The 27,814-nt window shown below is 43.9% G+C and overlaps 2 protein-coding genes across 14 annotated transcripts in view; one reads left to right on the top strand and one right to left on the bottom strand.

Moving 5' to 3' along the window:
* The window catches only part of LOC141917808 (uncharacterized), a 730,013-nt gene that overhangs the window by 594,451 nt on the left and 107,748 nt on the right, over positions 1–27,814 (top strand). The window lies entirely within an intron of this gene.
* The window catches only part of LOC141917580 (protein ARK2N-like), a 52,715-nt gene continuing 36,398 nt past the window's right edge, over positions 11,498–27,814 (bottom strand). For 5 of the 12 annotated variants that reach the window (XM_074810900.1, XM_074810903.1, XM_074810901.1 and 2 more), the window contains 4 exons: positions 25,027–25,153; positions 20,184–20,369; positions 15,729–15,888; positions 11,498–14,360 (listed from right to left, as the gene is read on the bottom strand). In XM_074810900.1, the coding sequence (XP_074667001.1) occupies positions 14,355–14,360; positions 15,729–15,888; positions 20,184–20,369; positions 25,027–25,153 (479 nt within the window). In that variant the 3' untranslated portion in view covers positions 11,498–14,354. Of the gene's footprint in view, positions 14,361–15,728; positions 15,889–16,718; positions 16,909–17,002; positions 17,185–17,384; positions 20,370–25,026; positions 25,154–27,814 lie in introns of those variants that run through there. The other 7 variants (XR_012621364.1, XR_012621365.1, XR_012621366.1 and 4 more) reach the window with 7 other exon arrangements.

Genomic DNA, 27,814 nt, shown 5'->3' on the forward strand with positions numbered 1-27,814 from the left:
TTAATAAATCCTCTACATACTGCAGAACTTCCCTGATTCCATGCAGCCGCTCCCATTGCTCCAGATCTTTAGCTAGTTGGTTTCCAAAAAGAGTGGGGCTATTTTTAAACCCCTGGGGTAGCACAGTCCATGTTAATTGAATCTTCCCTCTGCATTCTGGGTTTTCTCATTCAAATGCAAACAATAACTGAGTTTCGGAGCTCAAAGGCAAGTAAAAGAAGGCGTCTTTTTAGGTCCAGCACAGTAAACTGAGCCAATTCTGGTACTAATCTAATTAATAATGTATATGGGTTTGCTACAACAGGATGCAGATCTCCTCCTCTCTTATTGCTATATGCTCTCTATACACAACAAGGTCTCCAAATACCTACTCTCTAACAGTTTCAGCTTTTGCAACTTCTTTTGAATGTCACATGCTGATTGCCCTATAAATAATGACACTAACTGTTGTATTCCCACCTCTGATCCTGGATCTAAGGGTGTGTCACCTCACGGTATCCCGCAGCTTCTCCAGGAATTCTGATGGAGTATCTTTAGGTCCCTGTCGAACGGCGTATAGGGCCGCACAGTTAATTGCTTTCGGTATAGCCCGTTCCATGCCCCTTACAATCCAATCTCTATGTGCATTTAGCAATCTCATATGGGCTCCTCTGTTGGGGTCCCAGCGCGGGTGTTTTATTAGAAACTGAAAATGCTTGGTCACCCCAACAGAGTCGCTTCGATATCCCTTCGCTGCACTTTTCCAAGTTGCAAGATGAAAGGAAGCGAACGGGACTTTTATTCTGACAGGGCCCCCCCATCCGGCCCTGCGGCCTCTCTCAGAGGAGCCGGCACCACCGCTCGCTTCTGCTTCTCCGGTCTCCGAGGGTGAGAGGATACGGGGCTGTGAGGTGGGGAGCCTGGCTCTGGCTCCTCCAAACTTTCACTCTCCTCCTGTCGGCTTCCTACCAGTGGTTTATAGTATTCTGGTAAATCCTTTATTTCGGCCCCTTTCTCTTTCCCTTCCTGCTTATTTTGTTTTTCCAGAGCCAGCACTAGTGGATCTCATGGGGGTGCCAGGCCACAGTCTGTTTGATATTCAGGATGGTCTCGGAGGGTGGAAAACATGTCTGCATAGGAGACTTCATCCCTCTTAAAACAGCATCACTTGTAGCAGGGTGTTATAATTCAAGGACCCATTAAGGGGCCATTTTCCCCCTCATCCAATTTATATAGGGGCCACCACTGATTGCAATATTTGATTAGTGTCTTTTTATTCACACTTGCGCCTGGAGGTCCCCCTATCTTCTTCCAGCGTTTTAAAATACAGCCCAGGGGACTCTTTTTGACTATTCCCCCACTCTGGCCGCTTCCCATCTTGTCTACTTTACCTTAAAACGCTACCCAAGTAAGCTCACAATATCCCAGTGACCCAGCGGGTGGGCACTAGGGCGCTCTGTACTAAGGAATGTTCCCTCGTCCTGCACTACCCCCCCACTGGTACAGAGTCTGCCCTGCGCTTCGTTCCTCTGCGGCCGCTTCCCTCGCGGGATAACGGGACTGCGGGTCAGAGAACTCCGCACTCCGCAGCTGCAGCTGGGCTGCGCCTCACACCCGCAGAACAGTCACACACCCACACAAAGGGGCCCTTACACTTATTACTCACACAACATCAAATGACAAACACTACAAACATCAAAACACCAATTACAACAATTGCTAAATCAGAAAAGTCATAAATCAAAGCCAAAAGCATAAATCATATACCATGAGCCGTTTGCCATTTATCATTTACCACAGATCCAACACCTGATTGATATCGACTAAATTATTATAAACGGTACCAGATTTTACATTTGATGGTAGCAATGGCAATGCCACCCCACTCACACAACTCACACCACTCCCATACTCCCCGTACTAGGAGTACCCAGGTCAACCCAGGATCCCAATGTGGTCAGAGTGTTGAAACCACCCTGCAACCCACCGGCCCACTACCACTTGGGGACTCGAACCCCAACCCCAGGGGCGAGCACAAAGGCCCTTTACCTCGTGTAGGACGTCTCCTCACGACTTACAGGTCTCCCCGTTCTCCAACATACCTGATCTGCCGATAGATGGTCCTTGTCTGTCCCTGCGGAGATCGGGAGAGCGAGGGAGGCTCTCCAAGAAAGAAACTTCGGGGCGCACCTAGAACGTCCCCCTCTCAGCCGGTCCTGCAGCCGGACAGAGAGGGTCCCATCTGGGGTGCCAACTGATTCGCGGAAACAGACTCTACAACTCGAATAGAGTTATACAGCAGGTATGTTTACTCCGGCACCAGGGAGCAAGGGGATTTCTCCACAAAGCTTGCACACCAACAGCACATTTTACCAGAAACTGATAGAGTGTGGATATACATATCCATTGGATTACATAACACAAACATACATATGCATGAGTGAGGCTGGGTTAGTTCTAGAGGCTGGTGTCAGCAGTTTATGTTCTCTTTGCACCTGCGCATTGCCTCCTGGGGGGCATCTCTGGGGGGCTTTGGGAGGAAGGCTCACAGTCTTTCTCACCTTGTACTTTTCCCCGGAGCATGCGCAGATTCTCTTGGCCAATTTCTTGAACAACAAGAGTGGTTCCAGCTGGTTTACCACCTCTATCTTATCTAGAAGTACCAGTATATTAATTTCTTCTGTCCATATATGGCTATCTATCCACTACAAAGACTAAACTTGCTAGAACACATCTGCTTTCCAAGGACATGTGTGGTGGTTTGACTTTGGCTAAATGCCAGGTACCCACCAAGTCGCTCTATCACTTCCCCCCCCCTCCCCTTTTTTCTCAACAGGGCAAAGAGGGGAAAGAATATAAGATAGGAAAAAAAACAGCCAACCCTTGTGGGTAAAACAAAAGCAGTTTTAATATAAGCAAAGCGAAGCAAAGGTCCACGCGCGGAAGCAAAAAAAGAAAACAGATTTATTCTCTACTTCCCATGAACAGGCGATGTCGGGCCTTCTCAGGAAGCAGGGCTCCAATACGCGTAGTGGTTGCCTCGGAGGACCAAGGGTGACCCCACCCCCTTCCTCCTTTCTCCCAGCTTTATACTGAGCAGACGTCATATGGTCTGGAATATCCCTTTGGTCAGTTCGGGTCAGCTGTCCTGGTTGTGTCCCCTCCCAAGATCTTGCCCACCCCGTCCCACTGTGGGGGGGAAATGTCAGAAAGAGCCTTGGTGCTGTGTAAGCACTACTCAGCAGTAGCCACAACACCAGGGTGCTATCAACACCCTGCCAGCTCCCAACATAAAACACAGCACCATGAGGGCTGCTACAGGGGAAAACCAATTCTGGCTCAGCCAGACCCAGTACAACATGTCTCTTATTTTTGCCAAACGTAGTAGTTCTTGGTAAGTTTCCACAGAAAAATGCTTTGTTTTGATGAACACAGTAGCAGTAGCCCTTGGTAAGCTTCCACAGAACAGTCAGGGCAAGCAGGATTATTAAGCAATATTCAGAAATCATTATAAGTTGCTGTAAGTAAATAAGTTGCAAAGTAGGTGATCATCTCCTTGTATCACCCCCATGCCAGCAGGCATGGCGCCCAGGTTGCAGCCCTGCTCTCCCCTCCAGAGGAGCACATGTGGGAGGGAGGCACACCCCTCCATATGTCCCCTCTGCACCCCAACCCATGCCAGCACCCCTGGTTATGGCACGTATGGGAAACACACATTAAGTCAGGCCCAAAGCAGAGGATCGTGCTGGCCGTGGAGGGGCTCATCCCCATTGCAGTCCCTGTCCCTCTCCCTGCAGGCAACACAGTGGCCTATTGTGTTGACACTCCAGTTCCTGACAGAATTTATTCGTTGGGGCATCGCCAAGCCCGGAGGGATGCAGAGAGTACATGGAAACCCCACAAGGCTCAGAGCCCCCCTCCTCTTGGGGTGAAGAACCCCCATGGCTTTAAGAAGGACAATTCCCCCCCAAAAAAAACCCCAACCAGAAGCTCATCCTTGTTGATTTAAAACTGTTTTAATGAAGTAGGAAAGACCCCACTGTGCAGGAGGGGTTTCTGTCAGGGCGCAGGGTCCCAGGAAGCACTTTACCCTGCTGCAAACCAATTTTTTTGTGGCCTTTCCACCCTGGCCGGGCTGGCGGTTGTTTTTGCTGTGCTTCCCCCCCCAATGCCAGCCACTGTCCCGCTGTGGGGAGCCCCCTTAATCCCGGTTTAGCTTTATCCATTCCGTGCATCTGGCAGGTTTAAGCACTCGGCAGCTTCCTAACATATATATGCGATGGATTTGTTCACCTGGATTATTGCATTGGGTTTGTCCTTGGATTTATTTCGTGGTTGTTTTTTTTTTTTTCCTGATCTGAATTAAAATGGGGGCTTTGGCAACCTGGATCTGTTTAACCCTTTCCCTCCCAGCCCCACAGCCTGAGGGCAGATGCCGCCCGGCAGCAGCATGAGAGGGATTAAACTTGATCCAGGCAGCAGGGACAGCTGCTCGCGAGCCCTCGCTGCCTTCTTCAGAGCTGTGACGTCTACCCAAAAAAAGCTCTTCTGGGTAAGTTTTCACACCACTGCTGTGCCAAGCTCCCCTCAAATGGGATCAGGAAAAGTCCCAGGTGTCCACTGCCTCTCAGTGCCCACGTGATTGCATCCCAGTTTGGATTTTCCCTCCTGCCTTGCCCACCTCAGTGTCTCCCAGAAGGCTGCACAGACTCCAGGAGGGGTTTTGGGTAGGGAAAGGCTGGACTTGTCCCCCGCTGTCACCATACTGCTCTGAGCAATGCCCACACCACGGCTCGGCCAGCCCCAGATCTGCAATGATCAGTATTTGCAGGTGGCACACATCGTCCCACCAGCATGAATATTTCCAAGGAAGGAGAAAACTTGGAGGTTTTTTCCATGCTTATGCTGTAACGAAATGCTTCCCATGCCCCGTTTGTGGTGCAGCATGGAAAAATTACCACTTTCCACCCATTTCTACCAGTGGCGAGAAATCGTTTCCAGCAGCAAGGTGCGATCTGCTTGATTGTGCTGTATTAAACATATCTTACATGTTTTTAAGATGTAAAAAGCCTAGAGGGGGCTCATGTAGACAAATTCATGTGTGAATCAACCAAGGAGAGATTTCCACCTTGCCTCCACTCACCTATCCCCACCATGATGGCTGCAGGACAGGCCCCAGGGGACTCCCAGGACATGCATGGGCCCTGCAAAGCACGCCGACATCCCCTCCATGGTCCCTTGGGACCACCGCTGGCCCCAGACTAGGGGCTACAGCCCCACTGCTGGTTCCAGTTGCCTTGGGCAGCTGCTCCCGTGGACCCTGGCCCCGCTGTGGCAGTCATCGTGGGCATTTCGCAGGGCTCAGCCCTCACTGCTGTTGCTTTTCATCTGCGCGTGCTCCCCCCCACCCTCACCCCTGGGACACCCAATCTGTCGCTGGGGCTTTGCATGTCACACAGATGCCACAGGCACAGGTTGACATTAAAATTAGCCTTTGGCTTCCTCCTGTCCACGTGGCCAGTGCCTGTTGGTGTCCCCCAGTGCAGCTTTTGGGGTCCCAGCAGCCCCAGTTTGGGGCATCCTTCCACTTTTGCCTCAAGCTCTCTTTAAAAATTAACACCATTCTTCTTCAACGTGATGTTCTCCAGCCTCATGGATGTCTCACATGCCACCAGCGTACCTGTGGAGTAGATGTTTTGGAGATGCTGCAGCACAGGCGTTGGGGCACCAGGGATGTCTCACCCCTCGGTCCCATGGGGAAGGTTTCTCCCCTTAGCCAGGCATGCGCAGAGGATATTCAATAAATATAAATGTGGTACAGAGCAGTTGAGAAGTTATGGGGTGCATATGGCACATCAGCCACCATCCTTGGGCAGATCTTGGGGTGACCATAACTCTCAGCTCATTGCCAGACCTGGCACTCACCCTCTGCCCACCTCAAAGGCCTTGGTAATTTCAATGTGATATGGGATTTTTCACCTTCTCTGCAAAACTGAGTTGAGTGAAATCCTTTGGGAAGTCAAGCTCAAAAACTGATGAGCCTATTTTCTTCAAACTTGGGTGTGGGAGACGTTGGCCTGTCAGCCTTACACAGCCTCTGAGAAATAGGTAGGCTTTGATGAAAAACAGGCCATGGAAGAAAGATAAGAAACTGCTGAGTTGTGCCAAGGTGGCAGGGAAAAACAAGGGACAGCTGCAACACTGAACTGTGGAAAAGTACTGAACTGTGAGAAGTTACCGCTGCGTGAACAGCACGTGAACAAGAAGGTGATTGGTCTGCACAGCGCGTGTGAGAGTGGTCTTATGCTGATAGGAGAAAAGGTTGATAGCTGTCTAATTGCTGATTTGTTAACTATGAAGTAAGAGCTTTACTGACAGCATCCGAGAGCATAAGTATGTACCATTGTAACAATAAAGTCTCTTTTTTCCTTCTGGACTTCGTGGAGAGTCCGTGCCTCAGTTGCCACACTTGGGGGTTTTTTTTGCCTGGCCTTTGACAAGACAATGGAAAAGCCTCAGTAAAGGACTTTTTTCCAGCAGTTTTGAAGCCATGGTGTGCTCAAGAAGGACATCTCGCATCACCAGAGGCCATTTTATGGCAGGATAAAGAGCAATGGGATTGATGTCATGAAAAGATATGATGTCTCACTCCTGGTAGGGATGAAGCACATGGATGGTGTGATCTCTTTTCTAGATGATTGTCTGAGGCTTTGATTATTTTCTGATCTTCAGCTACTCTTTGCATAATGATTTCCTTGGCAGCATGTCTTGATGTCAGTGGTGATACAAACACAGCACGGCCTTGGCTACATCTTTGGTGGTGCATCTAGGGCAAGGGTGATGGGTCTTACAAACCCCATGAAGAATAGATCTGGGGTTTTGAGAGTCTCAGGTCTTAAATGAGAGGAGACAAAAAGCCTGTTGGGCTTGGGAGACCAGCACTGAAGAGGAGAACCTCCAGTGAAAAGTGATGGTGGAAAAATTAAAGGCAAAATGAAGAATGGATAGAGAAAGGGTGAAGAGGGAGGAGAAATCTCTCCAGTAAACACCATAGCATCATACCATTGATACAGGATAAGAAATGTTTAGGTAAAATAAAATTTTAAAGTTGCTATATGTTAGCAACTTCTCTTCTGTATAATCTTAAACTGAAGTAATCATTAACTGGTGATATATTTGTAGAATGATTCTGTAACAAACACCATTGTGTAGGTGCCTGCTAGGAAATGATTTATGACCTCATTGATCAGAATGTTTTTGAGGATGCATTGTAAAGAAGCCTTGAAGCATGTTAAAAGTGTAACTCAAGCCAAAGTCCTTGAGACAAGGACATTCAGGGGTCTTTCTTTTGAGTCAGTAGTCCGTGGTGGTCACACAAGCAGCCCCCCGACTCATTTCAGGACTCAAGTGCGCATGACCAGAAAGAGGTGGGAATAAGAAAATGAGTTACGGGAATTATCATGTTCATGTATGAGAACTTGTTTATTATGTATTACTGTATCCTATATAATGTGTCTTACACGAGTTAGGTGTGCGTTGTTGGTGAGACAACTCCCCTACGCACCCGGCTGTTAATAGCAAATGCCTGCTTCTTAATACTGCATTAGTGTTAAGGAATTCCTTTATTCCCAATTTCAGTGACAGTTTTGGCAACCCAGATGGGACACTGCTCATGAACCTCGGTGGATCTTTGGGATCATGGGACCTCCAGCTGGCACCGAGGGATTATCAGGGAGAACCTCCAATCCCTGGACCGCAGAGCTCAAGAAAGTTCCCTGGGAAAAGGTAAAGGCATTCTTTCATTTATGATGGTAAAGGCCTGTCTGTGGCAACTGAGGCATGGACTCTCCATTGAAGTGCAGAAGGAAAACCTTTATTATTAAAATGGTTCATACTATGCTCTCGCTACCTTAGCTCTTACTTCATGATAAGCAAATCAGCAGCTAGAGTCATCAACACTTATCCCACAAACAGTTCCATACCACACAGGCAGTCTCAGTGCTGCCATTTTCTTCACCACACTAGCACAGCCTGGTATCTCTCTTCAAAGGCCTGTTTCTCCTCCAGACCTTGCTGCTTTTCCAAGCCAGTGCAGGACAGAACTCCTGCCTGGCTTGCCAAGCAGAGTTCTTCTGGGCAGAGCTCTCCACCTTCACTGAACTCCCCAAACAGAACTCTCTAGCTGAGCTACCCAGCCAATGTTGATTTGGCTCTTAAGTATTGAATCTCCCACAGCTGTGCAGGGCTGACAGGCCAATGCCGACTGGCCTCTTAATCATTTACCAGTAACACATGATTTAACTCTTAACATATTGAATCTCCCACAGCTGTGCAGAGCTGACACTCCCACACCTGTCCATAAGATGCAGTGAAAACCCCACAGGATTGGGTTAAGAATAGGACGCCTTACATAAGGAGGTTTTGATCCTGCTAGGTGAAAGCCTGTGGGATACCTAGGGTTTGGTAAAAAGGTTGGTGAGGTGTAAGGAATAAGGCTTCTATATGAGGGGAGAAAAACTTGACATCAGAGGAAGAAGGAATTCCCCAACAATCTCCCTTAGGATGCATTTTAAAGCATTGGAAAAAGGTAGGAGGGGATCTGCTTACTTGTAGGCAGCTTAAGAAATATTGTAATCATTGGTGGCCCATGTACATTCTTGATGATGGGGGAAAAATGGCCAAAAAATGGAACTTTAAAATATAATACCATGTTGCAATTGATGTTATTTTGTAGAAGAGAAGGAAAATGGGATGAGGTACCATATGTTGATCTCTTTTTCTTTTTATGAAATCATCCAGAGTGGCAAAGACAGTGTAGATTAAATTCACCTGACCCCATTAGAAAAAGAAAACAGGAAAGGACATTTACAGAGGTGTTGTTCTGCATGTAGTATTGGAAAGAGATGTTTAAAGTGTGAGAAAGAAGAAGATGATGATTTAGAATTGGTAATAGCGCCGAGACGGAGGTTTGGGAATGGCCTGAATGATAATGAACAGTTAGAAGAAGCAGGAGCGGGGGGAGCTCGGGAGGAGCAGGATGATGAAGGACAGGAGGAATTTAGCCCAGTAGCGGGAAGGATGCGGGGCAGACACGGGGAAATAATACAGGCTTCACTCTGGCAGGGAATTGGAAATAACAGCCTACTGATGCGGAAGTCCCGGACACAACTTATACGACCAATGTGATCAAGTTGATGCCACTTTATTAAAGGTTACACAGCAATTTATACACTATCACAAGCTTCACACGCCGCTATCTTATTGCTAATAGGCTAAAGCTACTTGTTCACGCGCCCTTCTGCCCTCTATGATTGGTCCCGGTGTGGTGTCCACGCGCTGCTCTCCCCCCAGGTAGGCATCCTGTTTTCAACAGTCCAACTTCTTTATCTTTTGCCCAGGAATGTAGTTTCTCAATCTATCTCGGCCTTGCTTATGTCCTTGAACACAGCTGCAGCTTGTTGTTACAGTGAGGCCCCTTGGTCTGGATCGCTCACAACATGTTTGTTGTTCTCCAGCAATTCCACAATGGACCAGTAATGGTTAAAGTTCAATTTTCCATAACAGATCTCAGATCATGGAAGGAGATGGCAGGGGTTTATAGGGAGGATCCAGATAAGGTAGAAAACGTGGTCAAGACTGTAATCAGAACTCAAAATCCTGATTGGAATGATTTACAAGTATTCTTAGATATGTTGTTAGATAATACAGAGAAAAGAACAGTGTTAAATACTGCCAGAAAACAAGTAGAAGGGGCACATGCTAATGGAGACCTGCAGGGAACTGTAGACCAGAACTTTCCCACTGTGGACCCAAATTGAGATCCAAATCAGGAGGATCCCCGGGAATTACTAAGAAGGTATCAGAGGTGGATATTATTTGGAATAAGACATGCTATGCCCGAAGCAATAAATTGGTCTAAATTGTGTGAAGTGAAACAAGATTCAAATGAATCCCCAACTGCCTTTACAGAAAGGTTAAAAGTAACAGCTAGAAGATATACCAATTTGGATCCCGAGAATCCTGAGGCAGCGGTTTAGTTAGCCTCCATTTTATGGGTCAATCCACACCAGATATAAGAAAGAAACTTCAAAAATTGGAAGGGGCAGATTCTAGAAATTTGGGAAAAAATGATGGATGTAGCATGGAAAGTTTTTAATAATAGAGAAAAGGAGAAAGAAACAAGGCAGATTAGAAGGGAAAATAACAGAGATGTGAGATTGATTGCAGCCCTCACTGGGGCTTTGGGAGGAGGATTTCGAGGAAGAGAAAGGGGGTATAGAGGAACTGGAAGAGGTAGGGGAATAGGAAGATCACCCCCTTTTGTACATTCTTGGCTTGCAGAACACCAATGTGCAATTTGTAAGGAAAGAGGACACTGGAAAAAGGAATGCCCTCAAGCAGGGAATTTAGATCTGACTTTGCAAGCTGTTAAACTGATGACCTTAGATGAAGAATCATGAAGGAGACCATGGCCATCATCCTCAGCTGAGCCCCTGGTTACATTAAAGCTGGGGAATGAGGAAATTTAATTTTTAGTAGATACAGGAGCCACATATTCAGTTCTCAATACTTGTAAAGGAAACTTTAGCCAAACATTGGTAAGCGTTGTTGGTGCAACAGGTAAAACAGAAAAGTGGCCTTTTCTCCAACCAATAAAATTCAAAGTTGGCAAACAATGGGTAACCCACCAATTTTTATATATGCCAGATTGCCCAATTCCCTTAATGGGGAGAGATCTTTTAAGTAAATTGGAACCTCAAATTCCATTTAAAGATGGAGAAATACAATTACTAATTCCGGAATCAAAAGCTGTGGAAGCGAGAACTTTTATATTGCAGGATGAGAAAACAAAAGAAATTCCTCAGGAAGCAGAGAATGCAGTGATACCATTGGTATGGGCGAGTGGAATTCCAGGTGTGGCAGGTGCATCCGCCCAATGAAAGCAGAGCTTCTTGGCTGCTGAAGGGTAGCAGCTACTGACTGTCTTTGTTCTCAGGGCTCCGTGGTAATTGGGGCCTTTGGCCAATGGGAGCCGCTATTGACTACAGGTCAGATTCGGCCTGGGTATAAATGGAGTCCCCTAGAGCAACACGCTGTGGTCGAGGACTCTCCCCTTGGATCAGGATGCTGCCCAAGGAAACTCCTCAAGGAGCCTTGGGTCGGGACGCTGCCCTGAGCAGGTCCTCGAGGTTGAGAGCCCTCGCTTGTCATGACTTGCGGAAACACGACTCCCCAACCTATAAGGTTATAAAGTAGGTATGTTTATTCAGCGCTGAGACGCACGGGGGATCGCTCCACCACAAATGTGCGCACCTCTCGTGGCACCTTGTCTTGGCTTTATGCTACAAAGCATCACATATTCATAATATGCCTATACATATGCATGACCTATCCCTGCTTCGTATTATAATGAGCCTGAAAGTCTTTTTCATATGTTCCGCCCCGGTCTCCTCCTAGTCGCATCTGCGCAGTGTGTCCCGGTGGTCGTGGGCTGGGGTTGCAGAGATGAAGGAGCTCCTCTTCCTCACTGTTGAACTTTTTACCTCCGTTCCTTGCGCAGTCTCTGTCGCCTCCTGGACTCAGGCCGGACCATAGGGTTGGTTTTGACCAGTTTTTAGGGCTGTCTTCCTATTCCATCAGGAAGCGTTCCCTCACAGCTTCCATTAATCAAGGTTTCCATATTGTTCTGCTCTCTGGGCCATCAACTGTGATCTATTATCCTATTCAATCTTAGTTATCTTTTAACTAATGGGCCTCTAGCCCCTAGCCTGATCTCTAAGTCTTCCATCTTTATCTCTAAACTAAGTTATACCTTCATTTCTTGAGTGCCTAATTTCTATATCCTATTTTAATTTCCTAGCTCCTCATCTCAATATTACCTGCTTTGCAGACTGGGTGCTGCTGAGAGCCCTCACCTCCACACAGCACACCCCCCAGCCTTTCTGTAGGGCTGAGAGTAGATTGGGCTGAGCCTGGAGTACCAGGAATTAAGGGGATTCCTCCCTGGGGCATGGGGAATGGGAGGATGTGGGTGTAAAGCTAAATTTGAAGCATTTTTGAGAACCTTTCTGAGTATTTTAGAGTTTTGCTATACCCCTTGCACAAGCTGGGAGCGCTGGTCCAGGGCAAGACCTCACACTGGCCATCGAAGGATGGGGGAGCTCAGCATTATCCCTCTGACAACTTGGACATAGCACGTGGTGCTGCTGCTTAGTGGGCATAAAGCATTATAACACTTTTTTTTTTTGGCTAGCAGGGAGCTCAGACCCTCCTAGAAAGCATGCTCCCTACCTTGTGCCATGCCCAGGTGGGACTGCTTTAAAAATTGCCCCAATTCTTCCTCTTAAGAAGCAGCTAGAGGAAGGAGACTGTGCAAGGAGCCAGTGGTTCCACAGGTCCAAGGGGAACGGTGTTTTTAATAGCCTGAGACTATGTTTTAGCAGCATCCCAGCCAGAGAAAAGGTCCTCAAACGCTCTTAGGAGGTGTGGAGGACAGTCAGGTGTGCACCAGGGGCTCATCCTCCTTTTGCAAGGGAAGAGATGAACTAAACAGCATTTTCAACTCACCAAGTCTTATCTGAGACATGCTGTAAGCTGCCTTTTGAAGTTATCCCTCTTTTCATTAGAATTTACTCACAGTGTTTTGTCTTCTGCTCTGGGTGTCTTAAACCTCCAGCCTGCTCTTCACCTTCCCACTGTTGACTTCTAATGGCTTGAGTCTGCCCTGGGTTACCCCAAAGGCCACCTGAACCCATCTCCTCACCTCTGTAGGGCACAGTGGTCTTCAAACCTAGGATTGAACCCACAGGGGAACACACCATGAGCAATAGAAATAAGATGGAAAAAATAAAACCCAACAGGATGAAGGATGACATTGAGACTGATTTTACACCTCTGCAGTAGCCATGGGGCAGGATGCTGCTCTCCAGTCCCTTAATCACATCCTAGGCATCATGTGTCAGGGCCTGAAGTGGTGGCATAGGCTTGGTTGCACAGGAGGAGCCCAAGGGCTGTACTGGGGCTGTCTGATGCTCATCAAGAATACATCTACAACACACCCATGGCAAATGAGTGCATCAGCACAGGTAAACACGTGGTCTTCAATTATCCAAGGGAAGGCATCTGCTTACTCATTCCATCCTAAGTAATGCATGACCATTTGAGCAGCTTCACACCTCCCCTGGAGCCAACAGACACCAAAAAGCCACAAGACTGTGTTAGCTGTTAAGGGAGGGGTTGAGTGTCTGGTTATTTAGTACATCCTGGGGTTGTCGGAGCAAACCTCCGCCCAGCCCTGAGTACCTGGGGAAGGTCGTACCATAGACACTGCTTCCCCTACATGCTCCTGGCTCCCATGGCTGGCTTTTCCCATGCCAGACATGGTTTGTGGACACGCAGCAACTCCCAGTGATTGGAGTTCTCATTGTTTCAGGGACTTTTTTTTAATGAGGGGTATTTGGGAAGCTAGTCAGGCAAAGCACAGAAATGGTGGTGCTTCTACAAGCTGGTGCTCCCATATCTTATTGTCCGCCAGGATTTTGTCTGGATAATCTCCATCTCTTACCTATCTGGAGCAGAAAATGGTTCTCTGAAGAGTTCTGGTCCTTCCACAGACCAAGGGTGAGCTCCCATCACTGCCTGTCCAGCCTAATGTTCAGCATGGGATTGGAAATGTGACACTAACAATCTAAGAAAAGACCCAGCACTCATAAAGAACCATCAGGAACAAAAATGATTTGACAAAATACCCAGACCTGAAGTTTTTCCTCCTTGGGATGCATCTCATAGACAGGTAGGTCCCACCTCCCACCTTTGCTGAGAAAAATCAGAGACCATCCCCACCAGGGATGTATTTACAAGCTGAGGTTTTGGCTGCATCACTCGACTGTGCTGAAGATGACCCTTCTGCCCAAGGGTCGAGGAACGCCTCCAGAAGCAAGAGGCAAAGCTGGAGGAACAGTTAAGGAGTCACCCACCAGCTGCCCTTGATGACATCTCACCCATGGGTCCTGTCCTCATTGGTACCCCATGTTATGAGGATGCCTCCATTGTTCCCTGCTCCCATGCAGTGGGGAAGGGAAGCTGAGCAAGTGCGGTCCTTCACCTTCAAGAGCCAACCCCGAATGCTCAGAAGAACCACCACTTTGCCCAAATCTATTAATTAACCTACATCACCACTTTAAGTGCAAAATAACTTTCTTAGGGTGTCCTTCCCTCTTGCTGCTCTGAGCAATAGAGAGGGGGGGGGGGTATCCTCCTCTCAGGGACATGCTGCTGACCAAGAAAAGGAAATCTCAGCCAAAGAGGTGGTTTCCAGACAATTGCCATGTCGTGGAGAGCTTTGCCTGGGCTCTTCATGCAGATGATGGATCCCATTAGAGCTGTAAAATGTTAGCAGAAAGGAGGTGTTAGTGAGATGTCAGAAAATAAATCAGAGGTGCTTGGCCAGTGATTTTTAACTGGCAGAGCTGCTGTGAGGGGTATTTTTATTCAGTAGTTTTGTCACACACAGTCCAGGGAGAGTGTGAATAAATGGACCTGAATGGGAAGTGTAATTATGTGGAAAAGCAAGAAAATTACCCTTTTATGAATCTCTGTCATATCCTGTGCCAGGTGAATATGAGCTTTGAGTAAGAACGCACAAGTGACACATTTCCCATTAGGATTTTAAAAGCATCACTCCAGCTCAACCACCTCTGACTCGAAAGCTCCTCTTTGGGTTTACAGGACCACTGCCAGCTCATAACACCATGGATAAACATCTCCTATGTATCTACAACCCCAGAGGGGAGGATTTGAATGCACCCTGCTTTGAAATGGCAGCCTTCCCTGGACGTCCCTGCTGCCAAACACTGGAGCATCCAGAGGGCTATAGTTGTAACGATAGGAGGAAAATCAAGAGTATTTTAGGATGCAGATAATTAAATCTGCCGGTGGTAACATTAGAAATTATATATTTCCAAGGAAACAATGAAAAGACACTATTTTTATGAGTAACTTCAGCATATAGAGTTGGAGATTTCTACTAAAAACTGCTGATCACACAGAATTGTGTAGCAGCACTATCAATACTGGAAGATGTGGATGAGGTCAGATGAGCATGACATTGGAATTCAGTAATGTCAAGTTTAAGGTAGATGCACAAGGACCTGGCAGAAAGGAAATAGGAAAGATTTGCGTGTCCTTGATCATGGGCCAGCCAAAAGCTGTCAATACTATGCACAAAACAATGCAATCCTCAGCTGTATGAGACAGCATTTTGCCAGAGGCACATGTAGGAACCCCCCTGGAAAAGGCACCAGACTCCAGGAGCTCTGCATTCAATTTGCATCGCCTACAGCAATGAAAAATGAATTTGACAGGAGACTCTTGTTTCTTTTTCCAGCTGTGATGTGGTTGCTCTGGATTCACCCAAAGCTGCTGATGCAGCTAGTAAAAGTCGAAAGTTATCTGAAATTAAACTTTCAGACAGTTTTCCCCTGCCCACTCCAGCTTTGCCCTGAGATTTACTGTCTGAAAGATCCTTCCTTCCCAGTAGCTGGCACTCAATTATAATTTTAAACTGAAATGCAAATCCAGATGACTAACCAGCTCCAAGAGAAAACTTCCAAGGGGCATTTATGAATCAGTAGTCATAAGGACTCTCAGAAATGCATTTATATTTTTCATAAACTCCCTGGTATCAAGATATATAATGGGGGGGGGGATCCTCATCTACTGTCTAGTTTCAGTAAACGGAGGACGTTCACCTTATTTGTACCAAGGACAAAAGTAAACACAGGGTTTGTCCGTTGGAAGTTTGCATTTTGCAGGCGTGCTGCTCTTTTCTTTTGCAGACAGAAGGGAAACTGCATCCCTGTGATGCTCTGGAGAGAAACCCACAGCAGCTGACATTCACATACAACGACCCTAAAAAGGAGAGGGAAAAACAAGTAGTATTTCAGCAAACGGAGATGATGCACTCAGCAAAGGACACCATTTACAGATTCTCCAGGGAACTGAGGAACTAATCCACTTAGTAAAGCCTTTTCAGTTCCAATTTAAGGCAGACAAACTGAATTTTCAGTCACAAAATTAATCTGCATTGCAATCATTTCACTGGGGAAAGCAATAGAAAAATCTAACCTGTTTGGGTAGTTTTTGTCAGTTCTCATATTGCCCCAGAAATGACAAGTCCCACAAAGCCAAGCAGCTCCTACATAAAAGCAAAGTGGCCCAAGCCACAAGGGATGTGCTGAGTGCTGCAGAAGACATTTTAAGCTTTCCATTCAGTATATCCTGAAGTCCAAAGACTCTGTGTATCTCTTGGTGATGGAGAAAAAGATACAGGAGATAAGTCAGCTCTTATCTTTCCATATCTGCACCAAACTCCACAGTGCTGTTCTCCCTCAGCTGGTGATACATGTGAAATAAAATCCAAGTCTGGCATCCACTTCCACAACCACCACCAGACCCAGAATTTGTATTTTCAAGCTTCACAAAAGCCAAGAACTCAGTGGGGCTGAAATGCAAACTCACTTCACTCTCATCATCCATCTTGACATTTAAAATATGTAGATAAACAGCTCCTCCTTATTCACACCGAGAGCCTTCTCACGTGATAAAAACATCAGAACTAAAGCAAACTTCCCTATTTAGCTGGAAACGCAGCAGATTTTATTATTACTATTTCCATATTGGCTATGAGAAGACTGGAAGGCAGCGGGACCCTATGTTTAACACAGTGAAGTTACACTCACCATCCTTCTCTTTATTTGCAGCTGTAAATTCCCCAGTATAATTTAGTGGTTCTCCAAACACTGTTCAGCCTGGCACCACCTCTCGTGGTCCAAGAGGACCTGCCCAGAGCTTCATAGCTGGTCTACATATCCATTTCAAATGGCAGTAGGATCTGAGCTTCCCAGCACTATCTGGCTGTATGAGAAAAATCTGAGTGTAACAACGGTCTCTTATTCAAATGTTCTTACTGACCAGCAGAAGACAGCTGGAAGGATGGGACAAGGGGATGTAGTCAGAGAAATACCAGTGTGAAGGTTGCTCAGGCATCTGAAGGACTGTGATGTGCAGGAGAATGGAGACTGGGCAGAAACCACATCCCTAGAAGGGATTCAGCGGAGTGCGATGGGCAGCAGCCGCTCATTCCAGCTACCTGCGCATCCCCTGGCATTCCCCACCAGCACTACAGGAAGAAGTGGTGGTCCTGACCTGGGAGATAAAAGGAAGCTTTTGTGGTCAGGAAATCATATTTCTGTTCTGGACCTTCAAAATTAAACACGTTACAGCAGGGAACAGTGCTGAATTTGGGCAACTGTAACCCGTTTCCAGAGCTTAAGGCTTCATTTTGGAGATGTGACAAACAGCAGCATATTGAATGAAAGTGGAAAAAAACATCCCAAACAAATTGATATTGTTTAAATAATACACTATTTTATTTTGTCTTAAAATAGTTTAACCTTTATGCTACAGGCTTGTTTCAAAAAACAGAAGGTCTCATCTTGCACCAAAAATATATATATTTTATATATATATATAACACTCTTTTATTATTATTTTTTCTCTAAAGACCATTAAATACTAGATAGAAAATGAGAACTAAATAATGAGTGTCGAGAAGAATCAACTTTTTTAACTAGAGTTGCACATTTTAAACATTTATATCCTAAACAATGATTTGTCTTCACTACAGAAGATTCCAAGTTCACACCCCAGCAATTCAGGAACTGCTAAACCATGAAGGGCTTAAGCCAATGCACACTGAAGTCAATGAAAAGCCCCACATCAACGCCAATGGGTTCTGGATCAGGCCCCAAGAGCACTGGTTCTTAGCCATACAACAGCTAACATTTGTCTTTTCTGCTGAGAAGAGCAAAACCATCCACACACCTTTTGCTCTCTTTAAAAAAAAAAAAGAAAACAAAACCCAACAAAAAACCAAACCAAAACTAAAAACTTCCTAGCTATCCAGTGATTGAGGTTTTCAGATCACTACCCTTTCAAATTTGTTAAGAATAGGAGAAAATATGTAGTGTTTTAAATAAAAGAACCTGCAGACTACAATACATGAATTGTTTAAACAGTGCACAATTGGAGGAAGTTTGGTTAGGACACAATCATTTTTATACATATGTGAAAGTCACATCATATACAAACTGAAAAATAAGAGTTCGTTTGCATTTTTCATGGAAGGACTACAAATGGGTCCCTGCAGCTTTCTTCAAAACTGATCTTTAAAAGACTTTGTGAAACAGGAAAAAGCAGCCACACTAATTTACTGTTTCACACAGCATGTGTGCTAGCCCACTAAAATGACGGCCGAGTTGCATGATTAAAATACAAGGAGAAAAGATCAACAGCCACTACTGATATAGTGCCCCAATAGTACAGGGCTTTTCCCTACTGCAATGCAAATAGGCTCCATCCACGTTCCACTCCCTCCCTCCCACTCCCAGAGAAAGAAATCTGTCACTAGAAGCACCACATAGATTTTTCTGGCCATGCAATACACTTATGTTTGATGTTTCAGAAAGCTTGAAATTGGAATATCAATCCCTTACCTAGTTGTTCTTTAAAGTGCAGTCATAACTGTTCTGCTTATTAAAGAAAAAGCTGTTTGTTACTAACTATACCACCACTGCTGGGTTTTTCTGTTATGTTATGTGACAACGTAAGGGTTTTTTTTTGCCTACAGAAAAATTATTGGAAGCCAAATAAATTTAGAAATCAGCCAACACAAAAAGAAAACAGAACTTCCCACGTCCTGACTACCCCCGTTCAGCCTTAAATGGCAAAAAATCTGATGATAGAGCTGCACAAAATTCCCACTAGAAACATTCTGAGTACAAAGGAACATTTTAATTGCACAACAGACTTTTAAAGTGAACATTATCTTGTTAAAGTCTAATCTTTGGTTTTTGCCTTGAGAAAGGCTCAGAATAACAGATGAGGGGCAGGAATTTCCATATACATTACAGAAACTACGGTCTGCTAAAGTAAGTAGTTCCACTGATTTCAATAAATATTTTGGTAGAAAGTGTTTCCTGGATCATACCCTAAAAAAATTCCAAACTAGGATAAGAGACATGAGCTAAAGCCAGGAAAATGGTGCAGATCTAGTTTGTGATATTTTTAAAAAAAAAAAAAAAAAAAATCACAACCTTAGGCCCTGATCCTGCAACATCTTTTAGGCCAGAGTTTTTAAGCACTTGGATGACCCCGTGAGTTTCAGCAAACTGTCCAAACTGAACATACACAGCTGCTGAAGTGCTTTGCCAGACTCAGGCTTTACAAGGTTGGTTGGTTGCCTTTTTTTTTTTCCCCTTAAGATGGTTAATGAAGCAAATAAGCAACAGCAGAAATGAGGATTATGAGCAAAATGTTTCACCACTTCTACTCCAGGCAAGACTCAGATATAGATAAAAAAGTTCAGCTGTATTTAAAAAGGAGAGGCATGCTGGGCCCTTTTATTACTTTTCTTTTTCTTGTGCTTTTGCAATAATCAGCTGCTAGTAAGTCACTATGATTACTATTTTGAACTATAACAATCTGTGAGAAATGATCAGTGAAACATAGTAAAGTAGACAGAAGACTCAGCACTGAAAAGAGTGTAAACTATAAATTATATTGAAAATAAAAATCCTTTAATGAAAAGCTGTTCAGTGCATATGTTATGGGCCATTTGTATTAAAGACAGTCCCTCCTGCTGGTAACATAACCAAATCAGCTTGGATACAAATACTCTTGGCCCAATTTTTGGAAGTGTTGAATACCCCCAGTTCCACTGAAATCAGTGAGAGGACACAGTATTTCTCAAAATCACTGATGCTCACACAGCAAAACACTAACTTCTAACAAACTCAATATACTGATAAATTAAAAGTGTTCTGAAGTTGGAGGTGGGAAAGGGTGGGAAGACATAAGTTTGCACACCATTATTTCTTCATATTAACACACACACGTTAGTAACTGTAGATGTGTTTTAAATTTGGTGCTACTGGGTTTTAATTCTGGGAGGAATCCTCCTTTGAGAAGGCAAAACCATTTTAAATGATATTGAAATTACACTACATTCTTATGGAAACGAAAAACTTCATAAGTTTGAATTTTGTAATGCCAGGAATAGGCTTTCTGAAGCTGAAACTTTAGCAATGAACTGTGCAACAAAGGGGAGAAGGGGTGGGGACAGAAACACAGTGACACTGCATTACAGTAGATATTTGCGTCTGGTATCTTCATCCAAAGTGAGGTCTACTACTTCTGGGGGCAAAGACCAATTCTGCTGGGGAGTCACAGCTGTCCATGATTGTGTTTGCTGAGTGTTAATGTACTGTGAGCCTGAGCCATGCTTCCAGGAAGACACAGTCTGAATCACACCTCCCCTGGGATGCACACACCTGTAGCAAGACAAAAAACACAAAGGATTAAAGCTACTGTTGAATTCAGACACAAGATTCTTAGCTGCAGTGTTTTATCACTTTGTATGACAACATGCATCTTGTTAACATGTCCCTCTCCAAAATGTCCTCCTGGATCTTCCATTTGTAAAGTCCATGACATCTTAAATACCCAGTAAACAAAGCGCAGACTACACTTTAAATTTAAACTTGGGGGTGGTGGTGGGGATTAAATTATTTTAAAGAACTGAATTCTGCCAGCGGGTGTAAAGTGATATTCCTCACAAAATATGCGCATGGATCCCAAGGATCTTGAAGAAGTCTAACCCATCATGTGTAGTACCATGTATTATTCAGAAGCATTAGTTTCCTGATAGCAGTTTTACCCACTGGACTTTTTAAAAGAGAAAAATTTTAAGTGAGGCTCAATGAGACAAAGAGAACAGCTATCTTTCTCTATTAAATCAAATCCATGTTAAAATAAGGACATAACGATACTTTCATTAAAATAATTACAAGAGACATCTTGCAATTACATCATTACAGCCATTACATTTGATTTTTCTTTGGTGGTCTTAGCTAAAAATTACAAACACGCTGGGAAATGCTCACTGGTAACAGTACAGCCCCACTTCAGCAAGACATTTAAGCTTTCAGTGATTATAGTCAATGAGACTAAATCACGTATTTAAAGATAAGCACACAGTCAAGTGCCTTGCTGAAGAGAGGTACATATCTACTTATTTGCACATTACCTATTATATTAATAATAGATGTGACAATTGAAGTACAAGCTAATAATAATTAGAAAAGGATAGACTAATTTTGATATATAATGAAGTGATGACAAGAATTTACTGGACTCTAAGATGATCACTCCATTTCCAGTTGTAAATCTTAAATAAGTGCTAGTAAAACTTTATACCTAGTGATCCAAAAATTGTTTTGTTTTTGTAAGCACTGGTGGTGGCTGTAGCTGCTCCTGGCTGCAGACATAAGTAGGAGATGTTTGGCTGCTGGGGTAACCTTTTCCTGTTTCTTTGTGAAGGCACATGTACTATATTTCAGGAACCCAGATTTTCTGCACTGGTCAAATATCCCTGACGTTTATACTTTATTTGCTTTAATTTAAGGTAGCACAATTTTTTTCTCTAGAACTACTTATGTTATGCTCATCTCTCTTGGCTCTGGTTAGAGTTTCATGAAATGAAAAATCTCATTCCCCAAGCTCTAACTTTGCTGAATGTAAACGTCTCATTTCCTCCTCAGATATGCTGTTTAGTGTCCTGGTTTGAGTGACTGACAGGGTTTCTGGTAGCAGAGGAGGGGGCTACAATGGTAGCCCCCTGTGAGAAGCTTCTCAAAGCTCCCCCAGCTCCATATTGGATCCACTTTTGCACCAAGGCTGAGCCAATTAGCTGCGCCTCTGCAATAATGTATTTAAGAAGGGGAACCTGGGAGGAGTTGTGGGAGTTGTGAGGAGAACATCTGTGTGAACCCCAAGGTCAGTGGAAGAATGGAGAAGGGTGAGGAGGTGCACCAGAGCAGAGACTCCCCTGTATCCTGTGGTGAGACAGCAGGGCCGCCCCCCTGCCACCCATGGAGGTCTGTGGTGGAACAGATGCCGATTTGTGGCCTGTGGGGGGCCCCATGCCAGGACAGGTGACTGTTCCCGAAGAGGGCTGGGACCCTGTGGGAAGAAGGCCCCACTGTTGTAGTTTGGCACTGGGAGGATTGCGACATGTGGGTGTGACCCACACACCTGTGGGAGTGACTCATGTCAGAGTTGGTTTGTGGAGGACTGTCTCCTGTGAGAGAAGAGAAATGCCAGAGTTCACCCCCACCCCCCGAGGTGGAAGAAGCAGCAGGACTGACCACACCCTCCATTCCCCGCCCCCTGAGCCACTGTGGGAAGAGGAGGTAGATATATGGGGAGCAAAGCTGAGCCTGGGGAAGAAGGGAGGGATGGGGGAAGGTGTTTTCAGGATGTGGTAATGCTTCTCATGGCCCTACTCTGTCTGTTAAGTGTTGTTGTTGTTAGTATCTGTGTTAAATATATGTTCTTTTTTTTCTTCCCCTAATGAGTCTGGTTTTTGCCTGTGCCTTAATGGAGGAGATCATCCCTCCCTGTCCTTACCTCTATTTTCTGGGCCTTTTGCTTCCCTCCTTCTCAGCGCTGGGAGGGGGGGAAGGGGGAGTGAGCAGCTGCGTGGTGCTCAGTTGCCCTCTGAGCTCAAACCATGACATTTAGTTTTGGATGTGATGTTCAGAATGACTTTTTTATTACTTCTTCAGTCTTAAAAATACATAAAGTACGTATTTACAAAGAATTAGTAGTAAGAGACTGGAACTCTAACAAATATAGGGAAATTTTTTTTTTAAAGCTTTAAGAAAAAATAATTTTAAGCATAACTGAGGAAAAAAGCTTGTAGCCAAAGCACACTATGATGTTCAGTCTCAGTGACTATGATCCATCATTCTGATACAGAACAGTCCTCAATGCTTAGGCAAAACTAGTACTAATTTTCTCCCTGAAGAGGGCAAAAAGCAAGCTATAAGTTATCTCAAAAACACTACCTCGCAAAAATAAAAGTGTTTATCATCAAACAAATCATACAAACAGCCAATAGGAAAACGTTCAATCAAACAGTAGCTTAGGGAACATGCTTTCCAATCTGTAGCTAAGGGAAGATACCAAAGGCAACCAAAAAAAAGAGGGGGGGGGGAACGGGACCTAGGAAAAAGAGTTTTATATACATGAATAATGAAAAAAAAAAATCTATTGGAGAAAAATTAAGCAAACTGAAAAACATGACTTAGTGTCCTATGTAGATGCCAAGTAATATTCCAATGATGAGAAGCACCGCCAATTCACTAGCAATCTGAAAAGCTACAAATGATGAACAAACTCTAGGGTGTCACAACTCATGCCAGACCAACATCATCATGGAATACGGAGCACAATAAAAAAGTGTGAGCAAAAGAACTGAATCTGAACAGCATACTAAGCATGCAAAAAAATACTGATCAAAAACCTAAACCTTTTCCAAACGACAACCCTGTCAGAAGCCCATCAATACTTCATAACTGCAAGCCTAGACCTGCAAGAGAAATAAAATTCTAAATAGGATTCGAACAACTGAAATGTGTGAGTATTCAATGGAGCCAGTATAAACCAGTCTTTGGGAGAGATAGTAGATGGTTACATGAACAGAGGAAAGCATAGAAAGTGTGCTTTAAATCTGTCTTTGCTGAAATTATTTCAGTCCATATCTACTAAAACTGATTTTAAACAGCAACTCTGCATTTACTTAGCATTTCCATTCTTGTACATGGTAAATATTGAGGCAAGCAGCATGGAAAGCTTTTGACTAGGAGACCTCAAAAGCAGAAGGGCTGTGCGTACATAGTGCTAGACAGATTTACACAAACTAGTATTGGAGGACAAGTCCACACTATTTATCATTAGGACAAAGGTCCTCCAAGCCCTGGGTCTGCTGGATAAACAGCCAGGAGAGCTAGCTACTTCCTAAAGAGTTAGTGCCTTCCAAAAAGAGTTAGCCATGCAAGGACTTTCACTATTCTAAAAGCAAAGGTGAAATCTCTTTTCCTTTGGCACCTTAAAATTTCCATTTTTCACATCCAACAGCACTGGACTGTCCCCACACTATCTGTACAATTTCCTGCCTGGGGAATTGGGTCCTGCACACCTTCCTCCTTCCTTTTCTCAAGAAATTTGCAGTGAAGGGACAGCAAGGAACAGCTCTGTTCCTTGTCCCTCACACCCCTTTTCCACCTCCAAGCATCCAACAGGCAGCAGACTAGTTTTAAAGACCTTGTCTGTATACTGTCTTAATTTGCTTTTATTCTACCAAATTAACCCTCCATTCTATATGAAAATTCCAGTCTTGTTCATGTGCTTCATAATACCTTAAGCCAAGAAAAGATCATAGACTGAAGATGAAGAGTAACATCAAAAATGCCTATCAAGAATAACAGCTAAAACACAGCTGGACAGCTTTCTATCTGAGTTTGAGAGAAACCTCTGGCTTCTTTACCCTCACCTACTTCAGGGGTTTGAACTCTCCTGTATCTTGAAATAAACCCAAGATTCATAATGAACTGATTTTTAATCTAAAGGGGCTATCTTATGACATTAGCCATTGAAAAGTTGATAGTATTTTTACAACTACTGATTAATTACATAAACTGGAAACTGATTAAATGCTTAAAGTAGGTGAATATTTTGAAAGGAAAGAAGAACCCACAAATATTTTTGTTTATGTATTTGCATATTCACACTCTGCCCTTAAAATCTGAATTCCTAACAATGGTTCCTGATGTATATAAATCTGGTATCTCAATATTTGGTATTTTAACACTATATGTGTTTTGCCTGTTAATGTTTGATATTGAATCACAAGCTTAATCTGAATACATATGAAGTTGATAATGTTCTAAGGAAAAACACATTCTGACATCACCGTGACCAGCAGAATAGAAAAAACAAGTGCAATGTTTGCTACTTTTGGGCACCAGTTGTGGATGGATAACTACAGAAGTAGAAGTCAGCAGTTTTTTTTCATTAATTTTGGCGATGCAGATATTCTGATAAAATGAAAGAAATAGAAGTGGAAAAAGAAAAAGGAATTCATACCTGGCATGTTTCTGAACTCCAACAATCTCTACTTCACTATCAGAAGAGGCGATATTAATTTCTTCATTGATCTGGGCATTACCAGAAGAGGTTTTGTCACTTGCAAGGAAGCTTGGATCCAAATGACCTACAGATGGGGAAAATGCAAATACAGCCAATGTTTAACAGCTTACACAGCTCAGAAATCAGCTGGAAAAGGAATTTCCCAAGCTAGCAAAAAAAAAAAAAAAAAAAAAGACTGAAACACTGAGATAGGAAAATCTTATTAGATCAAGTTATCCAACCTTCAGTTCATCACCAGATACAGGATGACCACTGGATTTATCCAGTCTCAATAACTCTAGTGATGGTATTATCACACAAATGTGAACAAAGCCCGACTATTGCATCAAGAACACTTGATGTAATTAGTCTTTCCAGCTGTTATTTTATGACAATGCTAAGAATTAGACTGTGCCTAAATCTCTTTGAGATAAAAAAACAAGACAATCTATTGTAAATAAATCAAACTCGATGATACTGTGGCAAACAGCCTATAGGCTGGACAGAAACATCACACACTAAGGAAAATGAATTTACTCTTTTTTTTAAATAGGTGAAGCCAGTCAATGAAAAAAACCTAACAAACCCATCAGTTTCTGGTCATGCTGCTTCACACATCTGCTCTAACATTATTATAAACACTTTAAAAAAAAAAATCTGTTTTTCATAAGTTCCATATACAGCAGTGTTGGCTTTTTATTACAATTCCTCAATGCTATCCAGTTCATTGGTCTGTCAAACAACAAGTCCTATCTAATTATTTGCAACTAGTGTGGCAGGTTCTGTCTTTTCTGCTAAGTACTGCTAAGAAGGTTCTTCACCACAGTCAGCGAAGCTGTGTTGTGACATATTAAGTAATACTTGCATGGAAAACACAAGACATAATGATTTTGGCTGTTTTATAGAAAATAAACAATTTAAAAAAAAAATCAATTAAAAAGTAAGATTTCAATAAAAGGAGATAACTTCTATGTGAGAGACGACTTGTAACTCCACAAAAACAGGGCCTGAGAGAAACAGGCCTGCAAGAAAAAACAGCCCGAGAGAGATAAGGGATGGGGGGGAGCAGAGGCCCTCCAAGCCAAGGAATGTCTCAAGCACTTTCAAGTAGCAAAACTATAGTCACAGGGTGGATAGTGTGGAGGTCGAAGCTGATAAGGCTGCCCAAATAACACAAGATGCAGCTGGAGGAGGGAGCCCTGTGGAGACAGGACGGCTCTGCTCTGGTGCACCTGGACAAATTTCAAGGGCCATCTGTCTGGTGAATGACCTTTGCTTCATTATCCACAAAATGCATATTAAAGTTAACACCCCTAAATATGCTAATGATTACATCATCCCATGAAGCACCTTACCCCTCCCTGTACATGGGATACTTAGGTATGTGGGTCGACCTAGGGGATGGACTCAAGGAAAGTGGGTATAAATTGGGGGGGGGGAGCAGGGGGGAATGAAAGGGAGAAAGAAAAAAAGACACAAAGAAGTAAAAAAGATGGATGCATTCCTGACGAACTCAGACAGGCCCAACGCAGGAACCCGGACTGGTGATCTCTATTTCTCTGTTCTCTCCATCTCACTCCTTTCCTTTTTCCCCTTTTCCCTCACTACCATTAAGTAATGCAAGGCATACTGTATTGCTTGCCATAACACATTATATACTTAGCCAATTATTGGCTATCCAATCAGTACATTATGGGAAGTTAATAAGTGTCTGGACTTTGAGACTTGTCTCATCATTGTCCGCTCCATTGGGGATTTACAAATCTAAGTCACTTGTCTCCCTCGTCTGAGCAGGACATTACATTCTACTTTTTTTTTTTCCCCTCAAAAAAAAGATTACTTCTATTGTCGCTCTAGCAGTAACCTGGGGGACACTGGGCTGAAGATACTACCTACTTCTTGGAAACCACTCACTCAGCTGTATTACACAGGGGAAGAATCATTTGTCAAGCAGGAAAATTGAGATTAGATATATATATCTAGTTTGACTGGACACTTCTTCAAAGATGAGAGGAGGAGGATGCAATAATGATCCACAGAATTTCAAAGATGTGCAAACATGCAGAACTGATTATACCCCCAGGTAGATCAAGAGGGCACAGAGAGAAGAAATTCAACTTAAAACAAGTGCCAGGGAAACCTTCTAATGACTGCTTAAATTACTTGGAAAAGATACAAGCAAATAGAGGGGCAGAGACCATACTGTATGTTGAATTTCTGGAAAGGGAAGACCCTTGGTGCTACATCTGATCAGGGTTAGCAAGGGAAGGAAACCTGTGTGCTGTTGTGTACCCAAAGGAGGAGTTTCCACCACAGGACAAAAAGATTTGTCAGCTGAACTTAAAACGAATTAATAGCCCAAGCAGACTTTTCCTAAACATTACAGTTCAGCTGAACATTTCTTGACAAATATTACTGACTGCCAGAAAGTCCCAAAATGGGTCACAGACACTTCTTTAATAGAAGTGGCTGGAGACACTGTGAAAGATGAAATGGAAGTGCTCAGAAGCTTTGATTCATGTGCTGGTGATGCAAACTAGGAGTTTTACGTGATTACTGCCCCAGGGATTTGCATTGTTCCACTCCTGAACCTCACCACTGCTGCAGTACAGGCAGCAGAACAGCAACACAGTCCTTAGCCATTGATTCATGCAAACTGGTATGGATATCAACCTGCCTTAATATGTTGTATTAATGATGTACCACCATTCTGCACCCTTTGCTAGACAGGGTAATGTCTGGCAGA

The sequence above is a fragment of the Strix aluco genome, chromosome W, assembly GCF_031877795.1.
Source record: "Strix aluco isolate bStrAlu1 chromosome W, bStrAlu1.hap1, whole genome shotgun sequence".
In the NCBI taxonomy this organism is placed as follows: Eukaryota; Metazoa; Chordata; class Aves; order Strigiformes; family Strigidae; genus Strix; species Strix aluco.